The 24,292-nt window shown below is 35.2% G+C and overlaps 1 protein-coding gene across 3 annotated transcripts in view; it reads left to right on the top strand.

Moving 5' to 3' along the window:
* The window catches only part of MCPH1 (microcephalin 1), a 132,793-nt gene that overhangs the window by 3,878 nt on the left and 104,623 nt on the right, over nt 1-24,292 (top strand). For all 3 annotated transcript variants that reach the window (XR_015708895.1, XM_087777115.1, XM_087777114.1), the window contains exons 2-9: nt 771-862; nt 3,215-3,333; nt 9,503-9,587; nt 10,249-10,369; nt 10,655-10,795; nt 12,028-12,123; nt 14,355-15,377; nt 21,605-21,717. Coding sequence is in view for 2 of the 3 variants with exons in the window: in XM_087777115.1 (XP_087633241.1) it covers nt 771-862; nt 3,215-3,333; nt 9,503-9,587; nt 10,249-10,369; nt 10,655-10,795; nt 12,028-12,123; nt 14,355-15,377; nt 21,605-21,717 (1,790 nt within the window). In the remaining variant the exon portion in view is untranslated. The remainder of the gene's footprint in view (nt 1-770; nt 863-3,214; nt 3,334-9,502; nt 9,588-10,248; nt 10,370-10,654; nt 10,796-12,027; nt 12,124-14,354; nt 15,378-21,604; nt 21,718-24,292) is intronic.

The following is a 24,292-nucleotide window of genomic DNA, read 5'->3' as shown; positions in this document are numbered from 1 at the left end:
TGTTGGAAAGGCAGTTGTCCCGATCCAATGTCGGGGGAGGTTTCGATACGATCCCAAGGACGAGATTAAGACGCAAATGAGGTCAAATGCCATACAACCTTTTGACTTTATTTTGGCGAACGAAGGGGTGAGCACCGGGTAGGAAGACGGGGGGGGAAAGAAAGAGAGAAAAGTAGAGAAAAAAGAGAGAAAGAAAGAGCGTGCTCAGGTGGGTGAGAAGCGAGCCACGTAGGGGAACTAGCTACCACCACTCTGAGTCCGGCGTTGTCCCGTCGATCAAAGGTCCAGTCGATCCAGTCTCTGTGTCCGCAGGAGCAGCTTCCAAGGAGGTGCGCGGGGTAGGACGAGAAGAGAAAGAGAGAAGAGCGAGAGAGGGCCTCAAAAGGCGCACGCGGTCCTTTTATAGGGCCATGCACATGCGCAGAACGGTGTACATGCAGTTTGCGCTTCTACTTTACGCGCCCTGGTGTCTGCGCAGGCGTACGTGCAGCCCATGGCCTCTGCCTTTCGCGTCCTGCCCTCTGCCTTTCGCGCCCTGGTCTCTGTGCAGGCGTGCGTGCAGTTCATGGTCCTGCCTTTCGTGTCCTGGTCTCTGCACGGGCGTCCTGTGGTGGTTTCGTCGGGGGCTGGATGTCAAAGCCAGAAGATGGCGGTAGAACGGCAATGTCGAGACAATTCTGGTTCCATAACAGTCCTCGACAGCAGTTTAACCAGTTTTACCATAGTATATACTTCATTAGCTGTTTGTTGTTTTCTCTCTTCTGATCCAGGTATATCCGCATTTGTAGAAGTTTGGTCATCTAACAGAACAGAAAATTACTCGAAAACTTTTGAACAGCAACTTCTTGATATGGGAGCAAAAGTAAGGAAACTATTTTGAAATAAATAGAATAGGAAAGCTCTTAATTACAAACCAGCTTGCTTGTTCTGCTTCTCATGTATATTTCTTTGTAGTATGAGGTTTTAAAGTGCAGGAAGGAAGATAATCACAGACCTGAGAACAGACAAACGTGCTGTAAAAGTCTTATTAGTGACAGATGGGAAATGCATTTAAAGCCTCCCTATATCTATAAACCTCTTTGTATATTAATATGATAGCATGCATTTGTTGTGCAGTATTGGGCTTGCCACATACTGTGAGCAAACCAGATCTAAGTGTTGAAAACCTGTGGTTTTACCGGTATGTACCTTATATTGTTTTGTTTTCTTTAACCTGTAGGCAGCTGCTCTGTTGTTACTACAATATTTTCTAACCCAAGTACCATGGTATTTTATTCTTCCATTCATTCTCCTACAAATGTGGTTCAACTCCAGAAAGTGCTGGTAAAAATACATCTAAGCGTCTTTGTATATGTCTCAGTGATTTTTTTCCATATCAAGCATAGTTGACTTGTAGGTGCAAAATGTGTTTAATTGCCAGCTGTAAAATTTCAATCAAAGACCAAAGTCACACTGCACATCATGCTTTAAATAACACTTGTGTGAACTCCCTGTGCTTTTTAAGTGGGTACGTGTGGGTGTATCTTACTGTAATTTAGGAAGTTTTGCTAATCTCCCCAAAGCCTCTCTTTCTGTATTAATTTAGCTGAGATAGCGTGACAGAACAATAGAATAACTGAGTTTATTATAAAATCAAATACAACTCTCAATAAATAATTTGAGTAAGAAGTATTTCTTTTTCTTTTGTGCTGTACTATCAGATCTATGGAATTCTGATGTAAGGTTTTTCTCACAGAAAATATGACAAAGTGTAAGGCTTCAAAATTCCTCAAGTTGATCAAAAAGTAGCTGGATATGGTGACAGGTATAGGCAGATGATACAGATGAGCTTATTTAGCAGATCCCTATGACTGAAAAGGGGTAGTTCTGCCCCTTCACTATTCCAGACACTTCCTTCCCTTTTATTGGGCTGAGGAGATGATAGTAAACTGACATGGCTCATTCTGTCAGGAAAGAAAATTGTAAATTAGGTTTTCATTAGATTGTTGATTCAGACATCTCAAGCTAAGGTCAGGTGAGCAGCAGAGGACATCCAGGGTAAGGGAGGAGACAGGAGAGGTGAGAGGGAGATGTAACATGGTGCTCCTCTATAATTTGGAGGCAAAGCTATATCAGGTATCTGTGTCCTTAGGACATGGGCTGTGAGCTGGATAAGTGAGTAAGCAATTGTATCTGCAGTCATAACTTATTCTGAGAGAGATTCATTGGTCCTGTATACCTAGACACTTAAATATCATGGGGTTTTTGTCTTCTAAGAAGCAATAAATTGGCCTGCTACCAGAAGTTTTTGGAAAAGCTGAATAATTTTCTTAAAGCCAAATATAGATCCAACATGTTGGGAGCCAAGTATAGTGATGCAATTGAGAGCACAACAGAAAGCTACACAGCTATTTCTATTTGGCTGTGCCGAGAAGATGCTGCTGTAAAATATGAATTGTACCGACCTCACCATGTCAACAATCACAACAACTGATCAAACGGTTTTAGTGTAGGATGTTTAGTCTCCACAAAAGGAAACTTTGGTTGTGAAGAATGGAGTATCTAGAACTAAAAAGGTTAGCACTTAGTTGTCAATAGAGGCTGATAGCTGAAGATTTGATCAGTTATAGAACACAATGAAAATGTCATGTATGATATTAGCTGTACTGACTTAAGTTTTCTGTATTTCTCACTTTTTAAAGTGTTCCCATATAATTTTTTGTTTGTAGTTGCTTCAGCCTTCCCTCAAAACTAAAAGTGATCTTTATTGATGAGAATTAGTTTAAAGGATGAGTTTAGCTGTACTCTTTAAGCCTGTGAGTTCTTAGCTAAATAAAAAATGTAATTTGGCATTTCTTTGGATAGTGGCAACTACTTTCTGTACTAGCTGTTGCATAAGAAATTATGTTGGGCTACATAAATAAAAATGTTGTAACATTAGTGATACAGCTAGAGTAGGGAAATGAAAATAGTAACCTAGAGAAAAGAAGTTTGAAAACAAAAGGCTACTCTAGCCCTCTAGCATGCATTGCTTTGGCTTGACTAATGAGACTCGAGTTTTGATTGCCTTAGGCTTCTTGCGAAGATGAAAAAGATCAAAAGAGTCCTTGACATAATGTTTAGAATAAGTTTTTACGGTAATGGTTTATACATTAAAAACAGACTGTGCTAGCTAGTTTCATTAGCGTTTTCTGATTATCAGACTTAAAGATGAGCTTTCTGTGTACTTCTGCAGGTTTCAAAAACTTTGAACAAGCACGTGACCCACGTAGTCTTCAAAGACGGACGTTTGACTACATGGAGAAAAGCACAGAAGATGGGTGTAAAAATAGTTTCTGTACTCTGGGTGGAGAAGTGAGTACTCATGAATATAATGAATGTGACCCATTCCAGAGATAATGGATTCTAGTATTGTTTTATTTAAAAAATTAAGTACAGTACCTGTTTCTTTCATGTACTTGACATAGTGATAAATCTATGAGTAAATGATAACTTTCCTATGACATTATTCCTGTTATTAAGCATGTTACTTCCTTAAAAAGGTAAAATGTTAAATCTTGAAAAATGAATGTGTTGAAGTAGTTCGGTAGTATATTTTGTTAACTGTTCAGTGTTCCACTCCTTTATTCTCAGATGGCATGAATAGGTAGTGAAGACCAGATATTTATGTTGAATAGAATTCTTCCATTTTCATATGAAAAAGCACATTTCATCAGGGACATTGTACTGTTTCTCTGCTTAACTCCTGTAGACAGAATATCTCCTAGCAAGAAGGAAAAAGATCCATATGTAGTCTGGTTTATGCCTGACATTTGGCAGGTTCAGAACAGCGCTGCTTGAAGATTCTCAACTACCATACGGAAAAAGTTAAATTTAAAAAAAAAAAAATTTTCGAATTTCAGCTGTGCAGCCAGTCCATGAGAATTTACTAGTCCGTAGCTTCTTCTCTAGTTTACAAAGTGGTTGTGAGGCCTAACTTAGATGAAGTGTGAAAACACTTACAGTGTTCAAGAATATGCATGTGTTATATTCAAACACTCCAGTTGATAAATTGCTGTGATGATGGAAATCAGGATATAAGTCAAGTTAAGAGGCCCTTTCCTATACCAATTGTAATATGCATGAAAAAAAAGAAGTCTGATAAGTGTAAAAGTAAAAAAAAAAAAAGGGGGGAGGGAGGGGCAAAACTGAGCTCTGCAGCCACTTAAATGTAGGCCAATACAACCGCAAAACTTGTGATGCCAGTCCATTAGCCAAAAAAGTAGTTCATGCAGTTCTGCAGAAGCAGGATTTTTCTTTTTTTTTTTTTTTTTTTTTTTTTTAAGAATATCAGATATAGAAGTTACAGCTGCACAAACCAGCCAGCTTTAACACCAAGGAAGAAATACCTTAAGTTCTCAAAAATGAGTGATGCAGAATTTTATTTATGTGAATATATCTTTCTGTGACCTGGTGCTATCTGAGTGCGTGAGAATGATGGTCATTTCAGTCGGAGTCTTTGGCTATAAAATTAAATATGCTTTTCAGATGGCTAGGTGTATAAATATGGAATTTGAAACCTTAGTTACAGGAACTATGAAGTATTTAAGGACTTGGATGTGCTATAGTAAAAAGAATCCCACAAAAGTCCAGGTGAGTAGCACCTGCAATGGAAGAAGAATGAGAGTGCCTTACAGGGGAGAGTCTAGGATGTGTCATACAGAAACGCTGTCTCTGTAATAGCAGTTGACCCCAAAAGTCTCCTCTGCAATCCTGGAAGGTATTGAGTAGATGAATGCTGTAGAAAGCTCAGACATAGAGACAGCTGTATGTGTAATACTGTAGGGGACAGCATGGAGCTTTGAGATCCAGGTGTAAAAGCCTCGAGAAACTTTAACTGTTGCTGGATACCAGCAATGAAGGAAGAGACGGGAGAAAGGATTTGGAGGGAAAATTTAAGCTGTTTGGTACAAAAGAGAAGGCTAGCATCTTCCTGGTATTTTTTGAAGAGTTCCTAGCATCATGGTCTGGACAGGGCAAGATCTTGCTATATGGCTTAGAAGATGAGGTTCACTGGAACTGGGGAAATCATCTGAAATAGAGAGATGTATTTTACTGGGGGGGGGCACACCCAAGCTGTGCGTTATGATTGAACTTCTCTGTAATCTTTTTTTTTTTTTTCCTGCCTTTTAGTTTGAAGTTACTGCCAAAAGGTACACAATAACATACAACTTAGATTGATGTATTGTCCTGGTTTCAGCTGGGATAGAGTTAATTTTCTTCTTAGTAGCTGGTATAGCACTGTGTTTTGGATTTAGTATGAGAATAATGTTGATAACACACTGATGTTTTAGTTGTTGCTAAGTAGTGCTTACACCAGTCAAGGACTTTTCAGCTTCCCATGCTCTGCGTGGTGCACAAGAAGCTGGGAGGGGTCACAGCTGACCCAGACTGGCCACAGGGCTATTCCGTACCGTATGACATCATGCTCAGTATATAACTGGGGCAAGTTGGCTGGGGGGGAAGGGGTTGCTGCTCGGGAACAGGCTGGGCATCAGTCAGGGGGTGGTGAGCAATTGTGTCGTGTATCACTTGCTTTGTATATTATTACTGTATTATATTATTATTATTATTACTACTACTACTACTACTATCATTCTGTTTCATTTTACTTCAATTATTAAACTGTTCTTATCTCAACCCAGGAGTTTTCTGACTTTCACCCTTCCAATTCTCTCCCCCACCCCACTGCGGGGGAGTGAGTGAGCGGCTGTGTGGTGCATAGTTGCTGGCTGGGGTTAAACTACAACATGTATACTCTAGGCAGAATTCATAGGAATATCATACCCTTGAGCAAAGTATAGGTCGGGACCAGTAGAAGCTTACATAAGAGATAGTAATGAATAGTCTCACTAGTCATAGGGTTAGTCAAATGAGGCACAGACAGTACAAAATTAAAATGAGTCTATGCTAGCATACGTGCTAAATTTTTTTTGTAATAAGATGAGGGAACCGAAGTGCCTGACTTTAAATTATATGCCTGGTGTATCAATATCTCAGGAATCTGGTAGGCAGAAGACAGGTTGTTGAATCCTGGGACAGCGTAAACAGGAAGGACAGAATAGTCTGTGCCAGTAAAATAGTGGTCCTGCATGAATGGAAGCTTAGTTTGGGACTGATAACTGTAAGCAAATAATGCAGAATTCATATGAGTTGAAGTTTTAGCATTACTGAAAAAAGATGGCTTGATTAACCAGCTGCTTGGTTCAATAGCAAGTGGAACTTTCTCAAAATGGTCAGAAATGCTGTGAAATGTCATTTCAGGAAATGTAATAGTAAAGGGCAACTTTCTGGTGTAGACTGAGGATTGGGTGAGTCCTGTTGGAGTGCAGCGTGAAGACAAATGTTTTAGGTATTGCTTGGTCTTAATTGGTTTGTGAATGGTTGTTCAAATTAATGCAAAGAACCTTCTTGTAAGTATGGCCACAGTATAACATCAGTGTTCATACTGGAACAGCAAAACCCAAGTTCTGTGACAGTGCTCAACTTCAAAAAGGAGTCTACTTAAAATGGAAGAAGTTCTGTTAAGAAGAAGCTAAGACAGTGAAGGGAATAAAATTCTTGCTGGTGTCAAGGAGACTAAAGCATAAGTCCTCTTAAGTGTGTCAGAAGGAAGATGGTCATCACATTGTGTGAGGGGAAAATTAAGATTTTGGGACTTACAGTAAATGTTTTCATGGCATTACTACCTCAGCAGTAGTCAAAAATCAAATTAAATAGAACATAAAACCTCATGTACTGGGATGTCAGCATTTTGTCATGGAATGTTGAGAGAAGATGGCAATGAGCATGACTGAAGTTATAAAATAGTTTTCTCACAAGATGTGATTGAAGAAACAAGAATTCTTCCCACTTCAAAGAAGTGGGAGTGGAGGGGGAGAGACTCTTGTGAGCACAAAGGTTCATATGCAGAGGCTGTATAGGGAATGATTGTATGTTTTCCTTTCCAGCAGAAGAATTTGAAAGCATCACATGAATCTGTCTGGAGGCAGATTCAAAGAAAACAGTAGAAGATGGTTTTTAGCAAAACGTGGTTAGGCTGTGGAACTCCTTGTTGAGAAATCATAGTCAGCAAAGATTTACATGGGTTTAAAAATGTGCTGAAGCAATTAAACATTTAGTTTTATCAAAACCGAAATACAGTATTGCATCTGATAATCTCTAAACCAGAAATCTGTGGAACATAGCAAAGTAAACCGGGAATGTTTGGCTATGTTTTCATATTTTTAAACGCTCTTGGGAATCTTGATATTGGAAACAGGATGCTGCAGTATATGGTATTTAATCTGGATGCTACTTTTTGATATTTGAGCTCTGAAAACACCAGACAAGGAAGCAAATCATAAACAATTACTCCAGCATTTCCTGATTCTTCAGCTTTGTCCCAAATACTCTCCCACTTAACAAGTAGTGGACCCCTACTTTCAAACTCTTATGTGTGTACACTGGTGTTATCTTCCCCCGAGCAGTGCTTGAGCTGCTCAGATGAATGTGCCCTATGATTTGAAAAATACCATAATACTCACTTTTCTCCATAAAAGCCACCACAAATTATTAGAGTACAAGGGTTTGTACCGGTATGTAGTGAACATTGCCTTATTGAACTCTTACTGGATTTCCAGTGCTCTCTCCAATGATCTGCCTCAAACTTGTATTGGAAGCTTCTGCTTTATAGTATGAGCATCTAAACCGAATGCAGTTCTACAATTTAATAGGAAGTAATTTGATTGGGAAGAAGACTTTAAAATAAGATGACAATTGAAATTCAAAAAAATTCCTAGCTCCAGAGTAAATGTATTTTTCATTTTAAAAAAATTAAGTGTTTTGTTACCTTTTTTTGTTTTCTAAGAATGGTAGATATGTCTAACTTTAAAAATAGTGCACAAAATCATGGACTTGCTATAAGATTCATGCAAATAAATTGTAATTTTAATGCAAAATGAGTGACAGCTTTGGGATCACTGAAAAAAATTCTTTTAGTGCTTCTTCAACACAAATACCTCAATGAGCAACCTAAAAAAAAAATCAAAACCTAACAACAAAAAGAACCCTACATAAGACAGAATTGCTACAATCTGTGTCCAAATTAAGAACATTTAATACTTCCAAATCAAACCCATAATTGGGGAGCTCTGCCTGTGTATTCTTAGTACAGTAACTCACTTAATGTCATAAATAATATAGATAAATCATTTACACTCAGATTTGTCTGCAAAGTAAAAAATTCTTATAAGATATTTAATGGTCAAATTTTCTTCTGTTTAGCTTCTCTGAATCAATGAAATCTCTGAATTAATGTAAATTTTAATGTAGTCTACATCTATGCTGATTATTATCCAGAATTTAATAATAGCCACTGAAGTCCAGCATGTTGAATATCATCTCTATTTGATGCTCCAGAGAACTCTAAACTCAGTTAATTTGACAAATACGTGTAGTGGTTTGGCTCATCTTTATTCAAAACTAAGTAACTAAGCATTAGGTTATAATTCTACAGATACAAACTTTATAGCAGTTAGATCACTAGGTGTCACTAGAATCACAGTTTTGAATGACTTCTGCAGGAATTCTAGTGTAGTCTATTAAGGTTCCATGCTCTTTCCCATAATTGATTTTATTATTTATTGTTTGAGAATAAAACTGTATTTACCTATATAATACCTAATAACCAAATTCTCGTCTCAATATTAATCCTTAGTGTTCACAAATACAGTAGATTGTATCATATTCCAAGATAACATTAGTCCTACCGTTCTCAAGTCAGTCTTTGAATTTGAAAAGACGGGAAAAACTAGGGGTATGGTATCAGTTGGATTTTTGGGTTTGTAACTTAAAAAAAAGTTTGCATAAATGTAGATTGCCTCTCAATAAGAGGCTGTTTTTAGCATTGCATATACAAAGAGAAGGCAGAAAACTGAGACTAATGGGTAAGATGTAAAACCCAGGATCAGATGAAGCCTCCTTCCTCATTTGCCTTAATAGAAAAATTTCCTGCCCACCCCCCCACCCACCCCCCCCGCCATGGCATTCTGTACATTGTAGTTGGGAGTTTACTGTCATCACAGTGATCAAGTTAAGGTTAAGTTCGTTAGCTAGTGAACAATGAAAGCCTACAGTCCTCACAAAAGTCAGGGCAAGATTTGAGGTTCATGAGGATCTGGCCAGAAGGACTTAATACAGTGATTTTTGAATGCATGGAAAATAACGTATGAGTGGGAATCTTTTGAGTTTCAGAACAGCAATTTAGAGGGCATCATTAGGACAAAAAAATTGTATCATGTCCTATATTTGATGTGTAATAGATAGACTTTTTTTTTTTTTTTTAGCATTACAGTAGTTATGCTAAAGATACATACTTAGGAAGCGTTGGTGTTTCATTATTAGAGGGCTCAGACAACTCTTTTTGCAGTAAAGGTTCTCATTCCTAAAATAAGAAAAACCAAAAAACACCAAAAAACCAAGGCTGCTCTATTTTTTTATACAGGTGTCGAGAAACTGGAGTACATGTTGATGAATCCTTATTTCCTGCAGTAGACACAAATGAAGGATTACCACTACTGATCAAAAAAGTGAGTATGTAATTTTTTTGTTGTTGTTGTTTGTTTTGGCTTTTTTTTGTTAAATGGGCCTGGAGTAGTAAACTTTGAAGTTTGAACTTGACTTCCTGATCTCAGGCATTTTAACTGTTTATTTTTGGAACATTCTGTAAACTCTTATCTATTCATCTGAGTAGGTTTTTAAAGGTAGGCTATGGCTGTGATGATGTGACATCTTATATGAAGAAAGGATAATAGAATTAGAGTTTTTATATTGGTGAATAAAGAAATGAAAATTGAAATTAAAATGACATAATGATTAACTAATCAAAAAACATGACTGTAATGTGGCTTATGTTTCACTGAGTTGCAACAAACCCTAAAATCCTGGTATTTAAAAAAAATCTTTCAAGCCTTAGCTTTGCTACAAGCTAAAAAGAAAAGATGGTGACTTAGTCTTCTTTTTACTAAAATCTAACCTAAAAAAATCTGTTAGGTTCTTTCTTATTTCATATTAAAGTTCACTTCGGAGAATGTTAACTTCTACAATTACCCATGACTCTCAAGGAGGTGATAATAAGTAGCATAGAGTTAAACACTGATAATAAATACTGTGATAAAGTAGCCAAATAGGAAGTGTAGGTACTTATGGCACTTTTATACCATATAATTAATAGTTTTGTGTGTGTTGTAGCACAAATGTATGCAGCCAACAGACTTTGTTGAAAAAACTCCAGAAAATGATAGAAAGCTGCAGAGAAGACTGGACCAGATGGCTAAAGAATTAGCTGTACAAAAGATAGCAATTAATGCTGGTAAGAACTACTTTGGACTAAGATTCAAATATCTTAAGTTATTTCTTTAAAGCACTTGATGGGTTTTGAGGTTTGTTTTTTTTACTTTCATGCATCTCACCATGAGAAATAAAGTTGACTTACTTTTTACAGAGTTCTTTGCAAGTTTGTGGTATTGAGGCATCTGTAGTGATGTTAGGTATAAGGAACCTAATTTTTTCAAGTTTTTTGGAAAAAAAATGAAACTTCACCTGAAGCTGTTATAGCATGTAAATATTAATGTACAAATGCAATTTCTTTGTGTAGAAACTGATGTACCGGTTTTACTGTTTGAAGACAATGGTTCACTTGTATACAGCCCTGTTAATAAGATAAAAGATCAATGCAGTGTAATGGAAAGAAGAATAAAGGAGATGAAGGAAAAAAGAGAAAATCTTTCTCTTACTGGTAAGAAGTTGCATTTTGCTTATCCATGAACATGCACAAATGGCTACCATCTTTATTGCTGAATTTTTGGCACACTTGTCTTACTCTGCCCTTCAGAATTTTTTTCATATCTTACTTGATTGCATGTCCTCCGTTCTTCCCAGGCTTCAAGTAGGTGTGAATGCTTTTAGTTTCTTTCCATCATAGGGCACAAGAAGTCATGGAAGACAATGATTGCAAAAAGGAATTTCTTAATCACAAGACTGCTTGAGACGACTAATGTTTAAGCTAGACTTTCTAAACTTGCAGATTAACCAAATTGTGATAATATCAAACTTTACAGTGAGACTCATCTTATTTCCTGTTAAATTTTAATGTGAATGCTTTACTTGACAAAGATTGTAATGTTATTACTCCCAGGCCAACAGTTTAAAAAGGAGTCCAAAACTGATGAGACATCTGTCCAGGTACTGAAGAACAGGATTTAAAAAAATAAATTAATTTGAATGACCTAATTGAATAAATCTAGTTGACGTCAAAATGCAGATCCTGGTAAATTAAATCTAGATTGCAGTTTTCAAATCATTTTTTAGTGTTTGCATTACCTTACCGTGAAAGTATGGAGGTCTAAGTCATTAGGTTTTGTCAGTTATAAAAGCTGTTGAAATGTGAAACATCATGGGGTGGGAACCTGTAGTATTTGAAGTTTTAAGAAGTCTATGTCAACTAGACTGTCGGTTTATAGTTTCAAAAATGATTGTGGGAGGAAAGTAAAGAATCAGTGATACATGGATGAAAAATTAAATCTCATTTATTTTAGCGTGGCTTGTATTTGTTTTCTCTTTGAGTTTTAAGGTAATACCTTCAAATGTTTTGAAAAGCATTTCTGCTATATCAAGGCTCTGCTGCTAATTGCAGAATTTGACAGATTCTTTAGTAAAATGCCTCAACTGACTTAGAAATTTCTATAATATTTTCTAAATGTTTTGCCATCATTCTTTAGTTTCAGAAAAATGTGGTGCTGAGTTATCTAGAAAAAATTTGCTTAAAATTGTAGAATACCTAATAGCTTTTTTGTTAGTATGTAAATTTGAGATACTGTTGTAGTCTATAATTATTTATATGGTTATAGTTAGCTGGCAAAGTAATGGCTTGTCTCTTACGATTCAGCTGTTTTGAAATAAGAATAGATGGTGTGGAAATATGTATGTTTGCAAATAGGGCTAATGAGTTTATTATTTACAAATTCCTAGCTTCACAAATGTCTCAGATGTCTCCAAGTAGTTCACCAGGAGACTGCCCGCTGTCTACTTGTGTCTTAACTAATTCAGAAGATGCATTGTTACCAGGTAACTAACACAACTTTATATATTACAGAAATTAAAAATAATACATGGCCTGTATATCTTAATTGGAAAGTACAGTATACTGAAATGGGAACTGTATATATTTGCTCTATCATTTATATTTAAAGCTGAATTATTTTAGTTTTTCTTAACTGGCAAAGTATGTACAAGTAAGAATTCAAGGAAAATGGAGCATGAGGTATCACACTGGGTTAATGCTCTGCCTTACTGCTGTGTTCCTTGCCTCACTTCCTCCTCTTTCCTCACACCATTCCCCATTAATGGCTTCTTGTCCTGGCATGGTGTTAGTCATCTCTGCTCTTACAGTGATCTCGTATAGAATACAGAGTGCACACTAAATAGCGTGATGTGGGAAGCAAAAAAGAGAACTGAATGAGAGAGAGAGACCTCAGAGAACTGAAATGTCTTCCAAATTTTCAATCAAAAAAACCCTGAATTTAAAAGGAAACTTAATGTGTTCTCCAGCTTAAGTATTCAGTGATCAAAGAAATAACAAGAGTAAAAATAAATCAGCTTTTAGAATGTTTTATGGTTGCAGGTGAATTCAAGTCATTTGTTATCAAGGTTCTTATTCTCATAAAGTTAGGGGTTTGTTCCTGTGTTTTGGCATAGTAGCAGGATGTAAGGGAGAAGATTATTGTGAAGGCTGTTGAGCTATGTCAGTGGGCATCTTGACAGCATTAATCGTGTATGCATGAGGTCTGAAGTACATACCCATTGTCTTCTGTCAGTCACATGAGCAAAAAGCTGAAGTCGGGTGCTGGTGTTTGATCTCAGTAGAAAAGTAAGGAGAATTATAATTCATAATGAGGGCCACTTGAGTGGTCTGCGTACTCTCCATTCTACCCCAACAGTAAGCTATGCCTCATGCAGTTTTCAAGTGTTGTATTTTGTTGACATCATACAGGAATTCTGTCATGCTGGCTTACATGAGAACAGGGGCAGGATCTTGTAGCCTGAGACAGCTGGGTATGTCTTCATGCAATGTTAGGGAGAAGTAATAGCTTAATACTGGAAGTAGCATAGCTGTGCGAACAAACTTTTTTATTTTGGTAAATTAGGTGTGTGCTGATGAGGTTGAACATCGTGATTTGAGAGCTTTACCTTGAGTATGTCCCTCCGACATTACAACTGTACAATGTAATTTTACATTAAGAATAGACCTCCACATCCTGTGATGATATTCAGTGTAGCTTCCATCTCTGATGCTCTGTGATGGTGACCCTTTTGTTTGTGCTTGTGAGATACATGAGAGTATCTTGGTTAATAGTGGTTAAAAAGTCCAAGAATCAAGTTTAATTTGAGGATTGAAGTTAAGACTTTTTCAGTTGTCATTATGGGAGTCTGATCATGTCATATGAAACTTCTCTTTTCATCTCTATATATTTCATTTTTCTGAATTTAGCCAGCTACACCATATGTTTAAAATATCACTTATATTTAGTAAGCAAATAACATCAAGACTTCCCCTAAAACCTACAGGAGCTCTTACAGAAGGAGAATTGCTGAAACTTTGCACTCAACGTGTATTTAAACAAAAGCATCTATTGCAATAATCAGATTGTAGAACAACGGGATTTTTAAAAATGTATTCTGAATAATCAAAGATACTAGCCTGTTTCAGAGGAATTTATTGTGAAGAGTTATGAATAATTCTGTATATTATCTCCCCCAAAATAATTTCATAAGAATAGCTACAAGAAATGATATATTTTTCCACATTCTAATTATTTTTAATACATTGTGTTGATATATGTGGTATGATAATATGATGTTATATTTAATTTCATCTTAACTGCAAAACCTACAAGGTGGTGGTAATGCTGGGGTACTAAAAATGATTATTGAGTTTCCAGTATTACTATAGTTACCTTTATCAGTGTAAAATTATGCTGGTTTTCTCCACAAATGCAAGAGTGAAAGGGAATTCCTCTGCTGCTTTGTTTCAAGAAAGCAGAACAGATCTTATGGATACTTGTTACCACAGAAGAAGATATGATAGCTAAAGCTATTGTAGCTTCTCGTCAGCATAGAATGTGCTTTGTTTCTAATCCATTTTCTGTTTAATTTTTGATGACTTGCTATATAATATCCAGAGAAGTGGCTAAGTCCTTGTTTTCTTCTTTCAGTAATTTCATATGTATTTTACTAAGATATTTGGTACTTTTTCTGTTGTTAAATACATTTATATTGCCACTTTTCATGTTTTGCAGGAGAACAGATGGAAGACTGCTTGAACTCAAGTTATGATTGTCTTTGGGGAACTGATAAATTAAAGAGACGGAAAACAGAGGTAGTAAAACACACCTGTGATACTTGGGCTGATATTCATGTATCCATGAGTGCATCAGTGAATTCTCCCTCACATAGCTATGAGCAGAAGAGCTTAACACCAAAACAACATAGCAGAAGAAGCTTAAGAAAGAACCAGATTGTGCAGTACACTTTGGATGATAAATTGTCTTTAGAAGAGAAAGATCTAAAAAAGTTTCCAGAGAAAAATCAGAAAGATGAAAATAGCATGACTACTTCAGTTGCAAATGGAAGTTCTCTTCTACAAATCAAGGGCTTGGGTCATGTTACTCCGTCCCAAAAAATAGTCAAGTTAAATACTGTTCCTGCTTTGACTGGCAGTCTCTCTAATTCACCTATGAACAGTGAAGACTTAAATATGTGTTCATTGGATAGAAGCTTCCCTGTTGACAGAAATGATTGTATTCTTGAAAACAAGAAGAGGAAGAAACTACAAACACTATCTAGTTTCAAACCGGCTACCTCAGAACTGGGTGCATCAGGGTCTAAAGAGTTCTTGCAAGCAGTTACTGCATATAGCAAGTCTTTTTGTGATGAAGAGGCTTCTTATGAAGATTTCTTTTCATCATCTAATTTGAATGAAAATGAAGTACAGGTACGAGTACGAAAGGAATCACAGAATCCTCCTGAGGTTTTTTGCAAAGACTCTTTTACAAGCATGGACTCACTTGATGTGAGTTTCTGTAAGACACATACTACTCCCAAGAAAAGTAGGGAAAAGTCTATTCCAGCAAATGATGTTTCAGTAAAGAAAAACTTCAAACCAGCTGAACATCCTGGAAGTGTGCCATTAAATTATATGTCAGATGGTGAAAAAGCTGACACTGCAGAAGCTCTAGATTCTGATGATGTGAATAGGCTGCTTCAGCATGCTCATGAAAAATCCTACAGAACCAATGTGAATTACTGTACTCACACCACTGGTAAGTCGCTACATAGAGCTGGAAAATGAAAAGATATCATACTGCATTAGATACACTCATGCAACTAAATTGCAAAATGAACTGCCATTCCCAAGGGAAAAATATTTCAGAATTACACCAAAAGAAGAAAATGCTGCAGTACTGACTTTATTTTTGTGTAAAATAAATGAGTGCATAGGATCCAAAAGAACACCCTTTATTTTTTTCCCATACATTACAAACACAAAGAAGTCCCCAAGAGATAAGGAAACTGCTCACAAAACGCAAGAAAAGTATGTGAGCCTTCTTTTCCCCTAATGCTTGGTATTCGGTAAACTTTCTGCTGCTATTTAAAATCTGCTTAAGAAACCAAGGTCTTTCTGTTTTAAATGTTAAGGTGGTCTTGTAAATTGTTTATAAGTAACTCCTTATCATAGGGTCTCTTGTTCAAATTATTTTTATTTCACAAGTTAAAATTGCTACTTTAGATTAATTGCAGTTAAGGGCATAAAATCTCTAGTGGAAAAAAATATTTGAGCAATTTCTAACTTGTGCTATGATGAAGATTAAATAAGACATTTGAGGGCATGTGCAAGAGTTGCAATGTAAGCATCTTTTTCAACCATGGCTTTTTTTATATGGAACTGATCTTAGTTTTTAATAATAATTTTAAGAGTATTTTTTATATTGGAGCATTTTCAAGTTGGTTTAGCCTAAGTTATTTCAATATAAATGTATATTAGACTATTGAATCTTGGGAACTTCCCTGAAGAATGCTCCTAACTTGCATTGGGATAATCACTTGTTGATGTTTTGAGCTCTGTTTGTCAAGGTTTACATAGGGTTAAATATTTATAATTATAATTGTATATTTCGGTCATTTTGTTTTCCCTAGAAAATTCTGCAGCAGTGCATCAATGAATTATATAAAATTAATTATTAACTTAAAGGGCTCAGCAAACTTTGTATCAGATTTATGAAATCATCCAGTGGAAATGTTGAATGGTCACTGCGCTTGTATCTGTGGGTAATAAGTTACTGAACTGTGAGTGCATCATTATAACACAGTTAAAAAAAAAAAAGTTGATGCTATACAAGTGTAAATGTACATCCATAAATGTATGAACCCACTGTATGGGTTTTTTTGCCATGTGGTAATGTACTAGAAGATGATCCTTAAATTATGTATTTCTTAATGTCAGAGAACAGTCCGTTTTTCATTAAACAATCATGAAAACAAATGGGGAGGACAAAATGTTTACTACTTTTAAACTTAGGTATGCTATTTAATTTTAGAGGTAATTCTAACTTTTACATTCTAGTGATTAAATTATGATCAATGTTCTAGCATGTTATGCTTTTATTTTCTTGCTGGACAACTTGTTTAAGAACAGATTTTGGAGGAGAGGAAAAAAGAACAGCATTCAGCAAACTAGTTATCTGATGTTTATACTTTTTATCCTTTTTTTTAGGAGCTTCTGTAAGTCTCAATTTGTATTTCTAGTGATTTTAATAATATTTGTGATTTATGAGTGATCCCAAATATAATGTATTCAGCTTCATGCATCTGTTGTGTAGTCAAGTAGAACCTCAAGTCTGACAGTTCGAATGAGCTCACTTAAAAATGGAAGGACTCAATAATGGAAGATGTATTTTCTCTAATGCAAGTTTTGTGGAAGAAAATTAAAATCTTGTTTTAAACTTACTATTGTGATACTGTGGTGGAGTCATTGATTTTTATTAAATATAGATTTAATATTTCTTTTTTTTTGCTTGACTGTAAGTTATTTCTTGTCCCTGTTAATTAGTAAATAAATAGTAAATTGCTTTGTTTTTCTGTATGTTGCACATGATAAACTGGTAAATACAGTATATTTTTAAAAGCTAAAGAATTCTTTTCAGTTATATATATATACAGTTAGGAGTAATCAAATATCCATATAAAATTTAATTATATCTGTATATATTTTAAATATCAAACATTTTTCTTTCCCATTTTTTCCCCTGTGTTTTTAGGTCAGTGGCAGTCTTACCCAGTGTCTTTAATGACAAGAAGTAAGATTTGATAAGCTTTCTTTCCACGGACTACTTAGAACATTTGATTTTAAAGTAGAAGTCTAATATGCAGGCTAATCTGAAGTGAACTTCTCAAGTCCTGATGCTCATGTTGTAGCAAACTTCAGGTTCCTTTGTAGGGTACACTCAAGGCTGTCCAGTTGTTCTGCTGAACAGCACAGGCATAAACGTGGCTTTTTATTTTTACCTTACTCCAAGTCATAAATCAAGTAGAGAACTGTCACAGATACAAGAGTTGAAATTAATTAGGCATTATAAGAATATTAAAAGATGTTTTCCTATTCGGATTCACTTTTTCTTTCTCAGCTTTGTTTCTGGAGATGAAATAAATTTTCTACCTTTCTGATTAAACCAGCCATACCTGATAAATTTCAGTGCTCTCTAATCAATAAGTGCTGTGTAACTGGGTTTTGTGTGCCAGTGCCTAAATTTTTAGCAGTTACAAAGTGAGAAAAACAGTGGCTTTTCTCTGTCATGAATATAAGTTTATGGAAATGCAATAATACTGTCTTTTATGAAAATTAATGATCTATGTTACTACGAGGGTCTAAGAACTTCTTTGTCTTTCACGTTGTAAATTGGTTTACTTTGAAATCCAGTCCATCTGCTTAGAACTTTTTTAGTAGGGCTGATAGTAGGGTAAGTTGGCACTTGAACCACATGGTTTAGAATGCCAATACTTGCTCAGATTTGATGAATTCCTATGACTTTTCATCTGAAAGCTACAACAATAAATAATATTGGGCAAGGAATGCAAGAGTACGCTCTTTTAAGCTTTTATCATCCTAAAATTGTTTAGAAATTTGAACTGGGACTGAGCATTATTTCCAGTCTTAAAAATAAACTTAAGGCTGAGCTGAGTGAATTTTAGATATTTATGGTGAATGTGGGAAGCAAATATTATCTTAGTTGGCCAAAAAACATAAACTAAGACCCATTATAGTGTAATTAATGTAGTTCAATGTTAAGATGGGGAATCTGAAATCTCATTCTGTTACTTGATGCAAAAATGATGAAGTTTTAATTTAGATGAATGAGTTTTACCTGAAGTGCTAGGTGCTTAATGCTGCTGAAATAGTGTTTATGTCTTTAAAAACACACACGTGAAAACTTCCTTAGATTTGATGTGCCTTTTTTTTTCCTTCTGTTTTAGAAGAAAAGCTCACTAAAAATATTGTATAGTGTCCTCTCTTGACATTTTATTATGTCCTTTTACAAAACAAATGGGGGAATGAAGAAGATAATTTCTTGCTTGATTCCTTGTTTTGATTATCTTCACAAAAAGCTTAATTGTAACTAATTATTAAAACAAAAAAGGACATATTTCTGAATAGAGGAACAGGTTGAGGATTATTTTGATGTAGTCAAATTTACAAAGCCTGATGACACTTGTCCTAGAGCACGTAACAAGCTAGATAAAATAGTTTTAAACTATTAACAGGTTCTCTTTGAGAACCTGGTGGGCACATAAGCTTTCAGAAGAATTGAAGAAATTCTGTTCTGAATAGCAAACACTTGTTATTTGCCCATGCTGGCATAGCTACAATAATAACAACACAAGTTATTAAGTATTCTGTGTATATGTACCTGAAGGATTACTAATGATGACAACGTCAGGCTTACTTTCTTCATAGTTGGGGTAAATAACTGAGTAAGTACAAAATAGTAGATATGATATAACTTAATTTCAGTGACACTTCATTATGATATTCTTAAAGTAGAACACTATATTATAGATAAAACTTTTATTAGAGAGACATGATAGATTTGATTGAACAAAAGCTAGCTCATTGTGCTTAATCATTACTTTGTTTTTTAACTCAAAGGAGGTAGCAAATGGAATTTTTAAGATAATATTCTGGTTCAAAACGTCTCACGTGATAAATGATCATGAATTACTAGAAGCTTAAATTGCAGATTAAATTCACTCTAATTTGTTATAATACTTCAGAGGGCTATCAGAGTTGTTGATTTTGATACCAGTCATTGAGCAACGTTTTAGAAGAGAATTCAGGGGATCTAATGGACCACAGTGGCATGAGTTAGGTGTGTATTTGAACTAAATTTAGGGATAACTAACAGTGGATGGAATTGCTTCAAAAAGTTCTGTTGACCTTATCTGAAATACCCTAGGAAAAGCTACAAAAGATGAAAACTCCTTACTTGTGACTGAGCAACTGCTTTAAAAAGAAACAATCAGGGAAAAACAGACAATAGACCGTGAAGCTTGAGACCTATAGGATGGAAAGTGCTTGAGAAGTCCTGATGGTCAGGAGACAAAAAGTAGGAACTGGATTGCAAAGAGTAGTCCGTATTTATATAACACATAAGATCCTCAAGCTGATAATCAGAGGAGGTGATGGACCTCATCCCCTGTTCCTGCTTTCCTGTAAATACGAAGAACGAACGAGAATGAAAGAGGTCCAAGCATACAGGTCTTGCAACTTTTAATCCCAAGTGGGACAAGAACTGCAGAGCTTGAGCATTCAGGCAAAGAGTGGCAAAAGGAATATTACACCACTTCTTGCTGCCCCCCACCCCAACCCACCCCTCCAAAAAAACCCAAAATGGTGGATTTTCCTTTTACAGTGACCGAAATAACTTACTGGAAATTAACGGAGACACACCTTGCTTTACCCCCATCTGCTCAGGGTAAAGCAGTGGAGTAGATGATCTCCTGACATCCTTTGCAGTCCTGTCGTTGTGTTGTGTTTTTTTTTTAAGATTCAAAATACATGTTTAAAAATTCTGTTTTCCACGTAAAAGGAGTTAAATTTAAATTTATTAGCTTTTTTTTGTTGTGTGGCAAGATCTTTTCTCCTCTTCTACTTGCCATCAGTCTTCCTCAGTGATTGAAGATGATGGGCCTCAGTGCAATACTAAATAAAATTAACATAGTTAAGTAGTTAGTTCTCCCTTTGTTAAACGACACTTTGTATTTAAATATTGAGTTTAAATTAATGATTGTACCTGAAAGCCAAGTTTACTTGTATTACACAAAAATTACTGTAATACTGTGCAAATGCATGTGAAACTTGTAACTTTAGCGTGAAGTGATAAAATTTTGAGTGGTTTAAAGGTTATAATTTAAAATAAGTAATCAGTAATGGAAAATATTTGTCATTTTTTTGTGTTGTAATTTGTTGTTCTGTCACCTCAAAGATTAAGAGTTTCAGTAGCTGACAGAGGAAAAACAAATGATTCTTAGTTCTAGATGCAGTCAGACTAGTAAATACGGATAGTACCCTTCAGTATTTTCCAAAAGTAATCAGAAGCAGCTTATCTGGGAGGAGCTGTATTTAGGCCACTTTAATCACTAATTATTAAACTTTCTTTAAGTGGTCTCAAGCATTTCTTTGAAATGAAAAATGAATGGGGGATGGGATGGGGGATTGGGAAAAATTATCTACTTAAATCTTCAGTAATTAAAACTCCATTGATCAAAAGATAGATCAAAGTTTTTAATCTTATGCAATCAAGCTAATTTCTCAAATTATTCAAAAGTTTATTATTTAGTGCTTTTAAAAGTCATCCTGACAGTCCTGAAGAATTAAATGTATGTTAATTCACAAAATAAGTGATGAAAAATACTGCTTTTTGGCAGCCACATTAGAGTACATTCTTATGGATGGTGCCTTTTTATAAATAATAGGACTAATAAGCCTGCAGGTGCACGCAATTCTTGCCTGCTAACAGCTTGCTAGATTTGCTTGCAAAGTGTTTGAAAACACGTTTCAGACCTTCAGGTCATTTCAGATAAACACAATGTGTACTGAAAGCGTTGACGTTTCAATAAGAAAGTAAAAATCTAGCCACTGCTGCTTGAAAGTCTCAAATATCTATGTATTCAGAGAAATTGCAAATTTTGTAATAAATAGAAAGCAATTTAGCTGATTCTCTACTTGTAGTTAATGTATAGTTTTCAAAATATTGGAAGTTGGGAGCTCTACAACTAGTTTATTTACAAGATCAGATACTGAAAGATGAAGTCAGGTGCTTGAGTGTCCTTCTTTTTTCCGTAACTGAAATATAATGGAAAAATAACTGGTATGAATTATTAACTTAGGTATCTTAATTGTACATAGTTCTATGTGCTATGATAAAATAATTGGTGGCAGTTTCATTTCACAAGATTGCATTTTTCATTTCAAGTTTCTAAATTTGGTTTCTAGGTGATGAAAACGAAGTTTCAGAGTGTCACGTTACTGATGGCTCTTGCAGAGTTTTTAATGAACAAAAGAATAAGCACAATGGGGGGTTAAGAAAAACTAGAAGACTCCAAAAGGTCAGTTGAACTGGACATATTTGTTAAGCTCTTTCTTTTTCTTGGAGAATCGCTGAGTGCCTTTGTACGTGCAAAGAAGAAATGCATTCTCTATGCACTATCAATTTTAAAACTTTCCTGAATCTCACTTTTCTTGAAATATTATGAGAATGGTGTTCAAAGACAATACATACAACCGTGGAACTCGGCTTTCTGGTAACTTGTGGTGACAGAGTCTGTGCCAAGTTGACATTGCAAGGGAGGTTGGTAAGCCAGCTCAAACTCTTTTAGTTGAAAAGCCGCTGAAGTAACCTGAAAAAATGCCTGTCCTTTTTGGAGGAGGTATTAAATAGGGTAGGGTTTTTTGTTTGTTTTATAGTGGATCATCCCCAGTGGATGTTTCTGCAGCATAAAGATTTATGCTATATTTTCTTCTAGGTTTAGGTAAAGCTAACTTTCTTAACTTACTATTTGAGTTTAGTTTGGATGTAAAAAAAAAGTGAGAGGACTGGGTCAGCACTGAATCTTTTTTAGGTGTTTTTCCCTTGTAAAAGTTTTTTTTAAGTAAATATAAAACTGATCAGGAAAATAAATAGGAGATCTTTTTATCAGTAAGTAGCAAGTAATAAAATTAAAATGTGCACTGAATTGTTTTGAGAATGGGAACTCCTAAAGCACTAAAAGATGTCTGAGGTAATTGAAATAAATGAAATAAAATAGACAGGTGTTTCATTGGTAGCTATTGGTGGAGTTTCAAAGAGATTGATCACAGATTTTGGTCCTCTTATATGTAAAAGTTCTGAGCAGGTGCAATTACTAGGCTGTTCAACCTTTTAAACGTTCTGAAGATGACATATTAATCTCCATGGACCAGTGATCTTCGCTGGGTTAAAATTATTATTTGACTTCTTGCCTGCATCTTACTGCTTGTTACTTTTCTTAAGTATTTGTTCACTTTCTTTTCGTAAATATATGCATATGTATTATTTGCATAACTAATAACTAAGTATTATGTAGAACGTATAAGTCAGCTTCACTCTAGATCCATGTCCTATAGAAATGTTGTAAGACAGTCACTTTTTAGGCTAAAGCATCCATCCAGCACAGTTTCATTCCCTGCCACAGAAATCTGTCTAAAGCTGCTAAACGTACATCCACAAACTACAGTCAATGGTTCTTCCTAAGGCTATCTGCAGAAATGGTGCTTGGAGATTTATCAGATTTGTTGGTACTGATTCCTTCTCCTGTGTAATTACGCTACAAGAGCATTATACAGTAGTGCTAGTTTTGATTCATTTCTCTTAAGAAAAGATCCCAACATAACTATTATATACTGAAGAGAAACAAAAAACAATATGAGGTTCTCTTTTTATTGTTCCCCTTTTTCAAACCTGGCCTTGCCGTCAAAGGTGGTCTCTTTGAATGGTTCTGCTTGGTGTCTGCTTGCAAAGCCTGCTCTGTGAGGTGTTTAACAGTAGCAAAAGCTAAGTAGTAGATGGAGAAAATTCCTATTCAGTGTTTTGAGATGGCTTCTTTCATCCATCCATTTCAGCTGGCTGATAATACAATTTGACTCAAATATCAATAAAATAGCAGCACATACTTTCTTCCACGTCATGAATGCTTTTTGAATAATTTTAAAGGTTTCCAGATGCAGTTTGACTGTGCGAATTCATATAGAGACAATGTTGGGTTTTTTTGATTGAAAAGTAGAAAGAACTTCACAAAAAGATTTTATGTGGTGCAACCAGACTGTTGCACTGAAGAGTTTTACTTCATATTTTCCTGAAGCAATTGCCTGTTAATATATATTAAATGTTTATTGATATGTCTATTTAAGATCTATTTTCCATTGTTTTTATGCATACCTACATGCAAAAAAGCCAATGTTGGAGATCCCTGGGAAATGCTTAGTGAAGCAATTTTAAGAGGATATTATTTTGAACAGAATTAGACTGTCTAAATTTTTGTAAAGAATTATGTTGCAAAGCTTCTCTAGTACCAGTCACAATATGTTCTTGAAGCTTTTTAAAAACAACTAAACATTATACAAATTTTTAATAAACACTTTTTTCCAATGGCTGCAGCTTAAACATTGCAACATTTTGCTAATGTTTGACAAAGTAAAAAGTGAAGTTAGAAAATTTTAGTTTGTTTCCTTTGCCCAAAGGAAAAAGTGTATGAGAGAAATAGCACAAATATTTTTAAAAATATGATTTTATTAAATCACAGTATTATGAAAATTTTCTAAAGTTTATTTAAATCTTAAAAGAAAGTTTATGTTAAAAATACAAATGCAAAAGAAATGCCATTTCCTAGGGATTTTAATGGACTAATGTTTCCAGAAATGTGACTATGTGAATCTCCAGACCTTTCATATCTAAAAAAGAAAAAAAAAAAACTTTAAATTATAGTCATTGTAGAGTATATGCAGATTTGCACTGAATAGTTCCAATATGAGGCTTCAGATCATATTGCTGGTGTTCTGGGAATCTGTTGTAAGTATAATCTGTTAAGTTCATTACTTAGCTGTAAGTCTCTTAATTTGGGAAGCAATGTAATTTGCAGTTAGTGGTTTTCATAGAAAAAGAGTTTG

Source organism: Nipponia nippon, unplaced genomic scaffold (assembly GCF_047370975.1).
Source record: "Nipponia nippon isolate SJK-2023a ecotype South Korea unplaced genomic scaffold, ASM4737097v1 scaffold_4, whole genome shotgun sequence".
Taxonomy (NCBI): domain Eukaryota; kingdom Metazoa; phylum Chordata; class Aves; order Pelecaniformes; family Threskiornithidae; genus Nipponia; species Nipponia nippon.
This window is presented reverse-complemented; position numbering and strand designations above follow the sequence as displayed.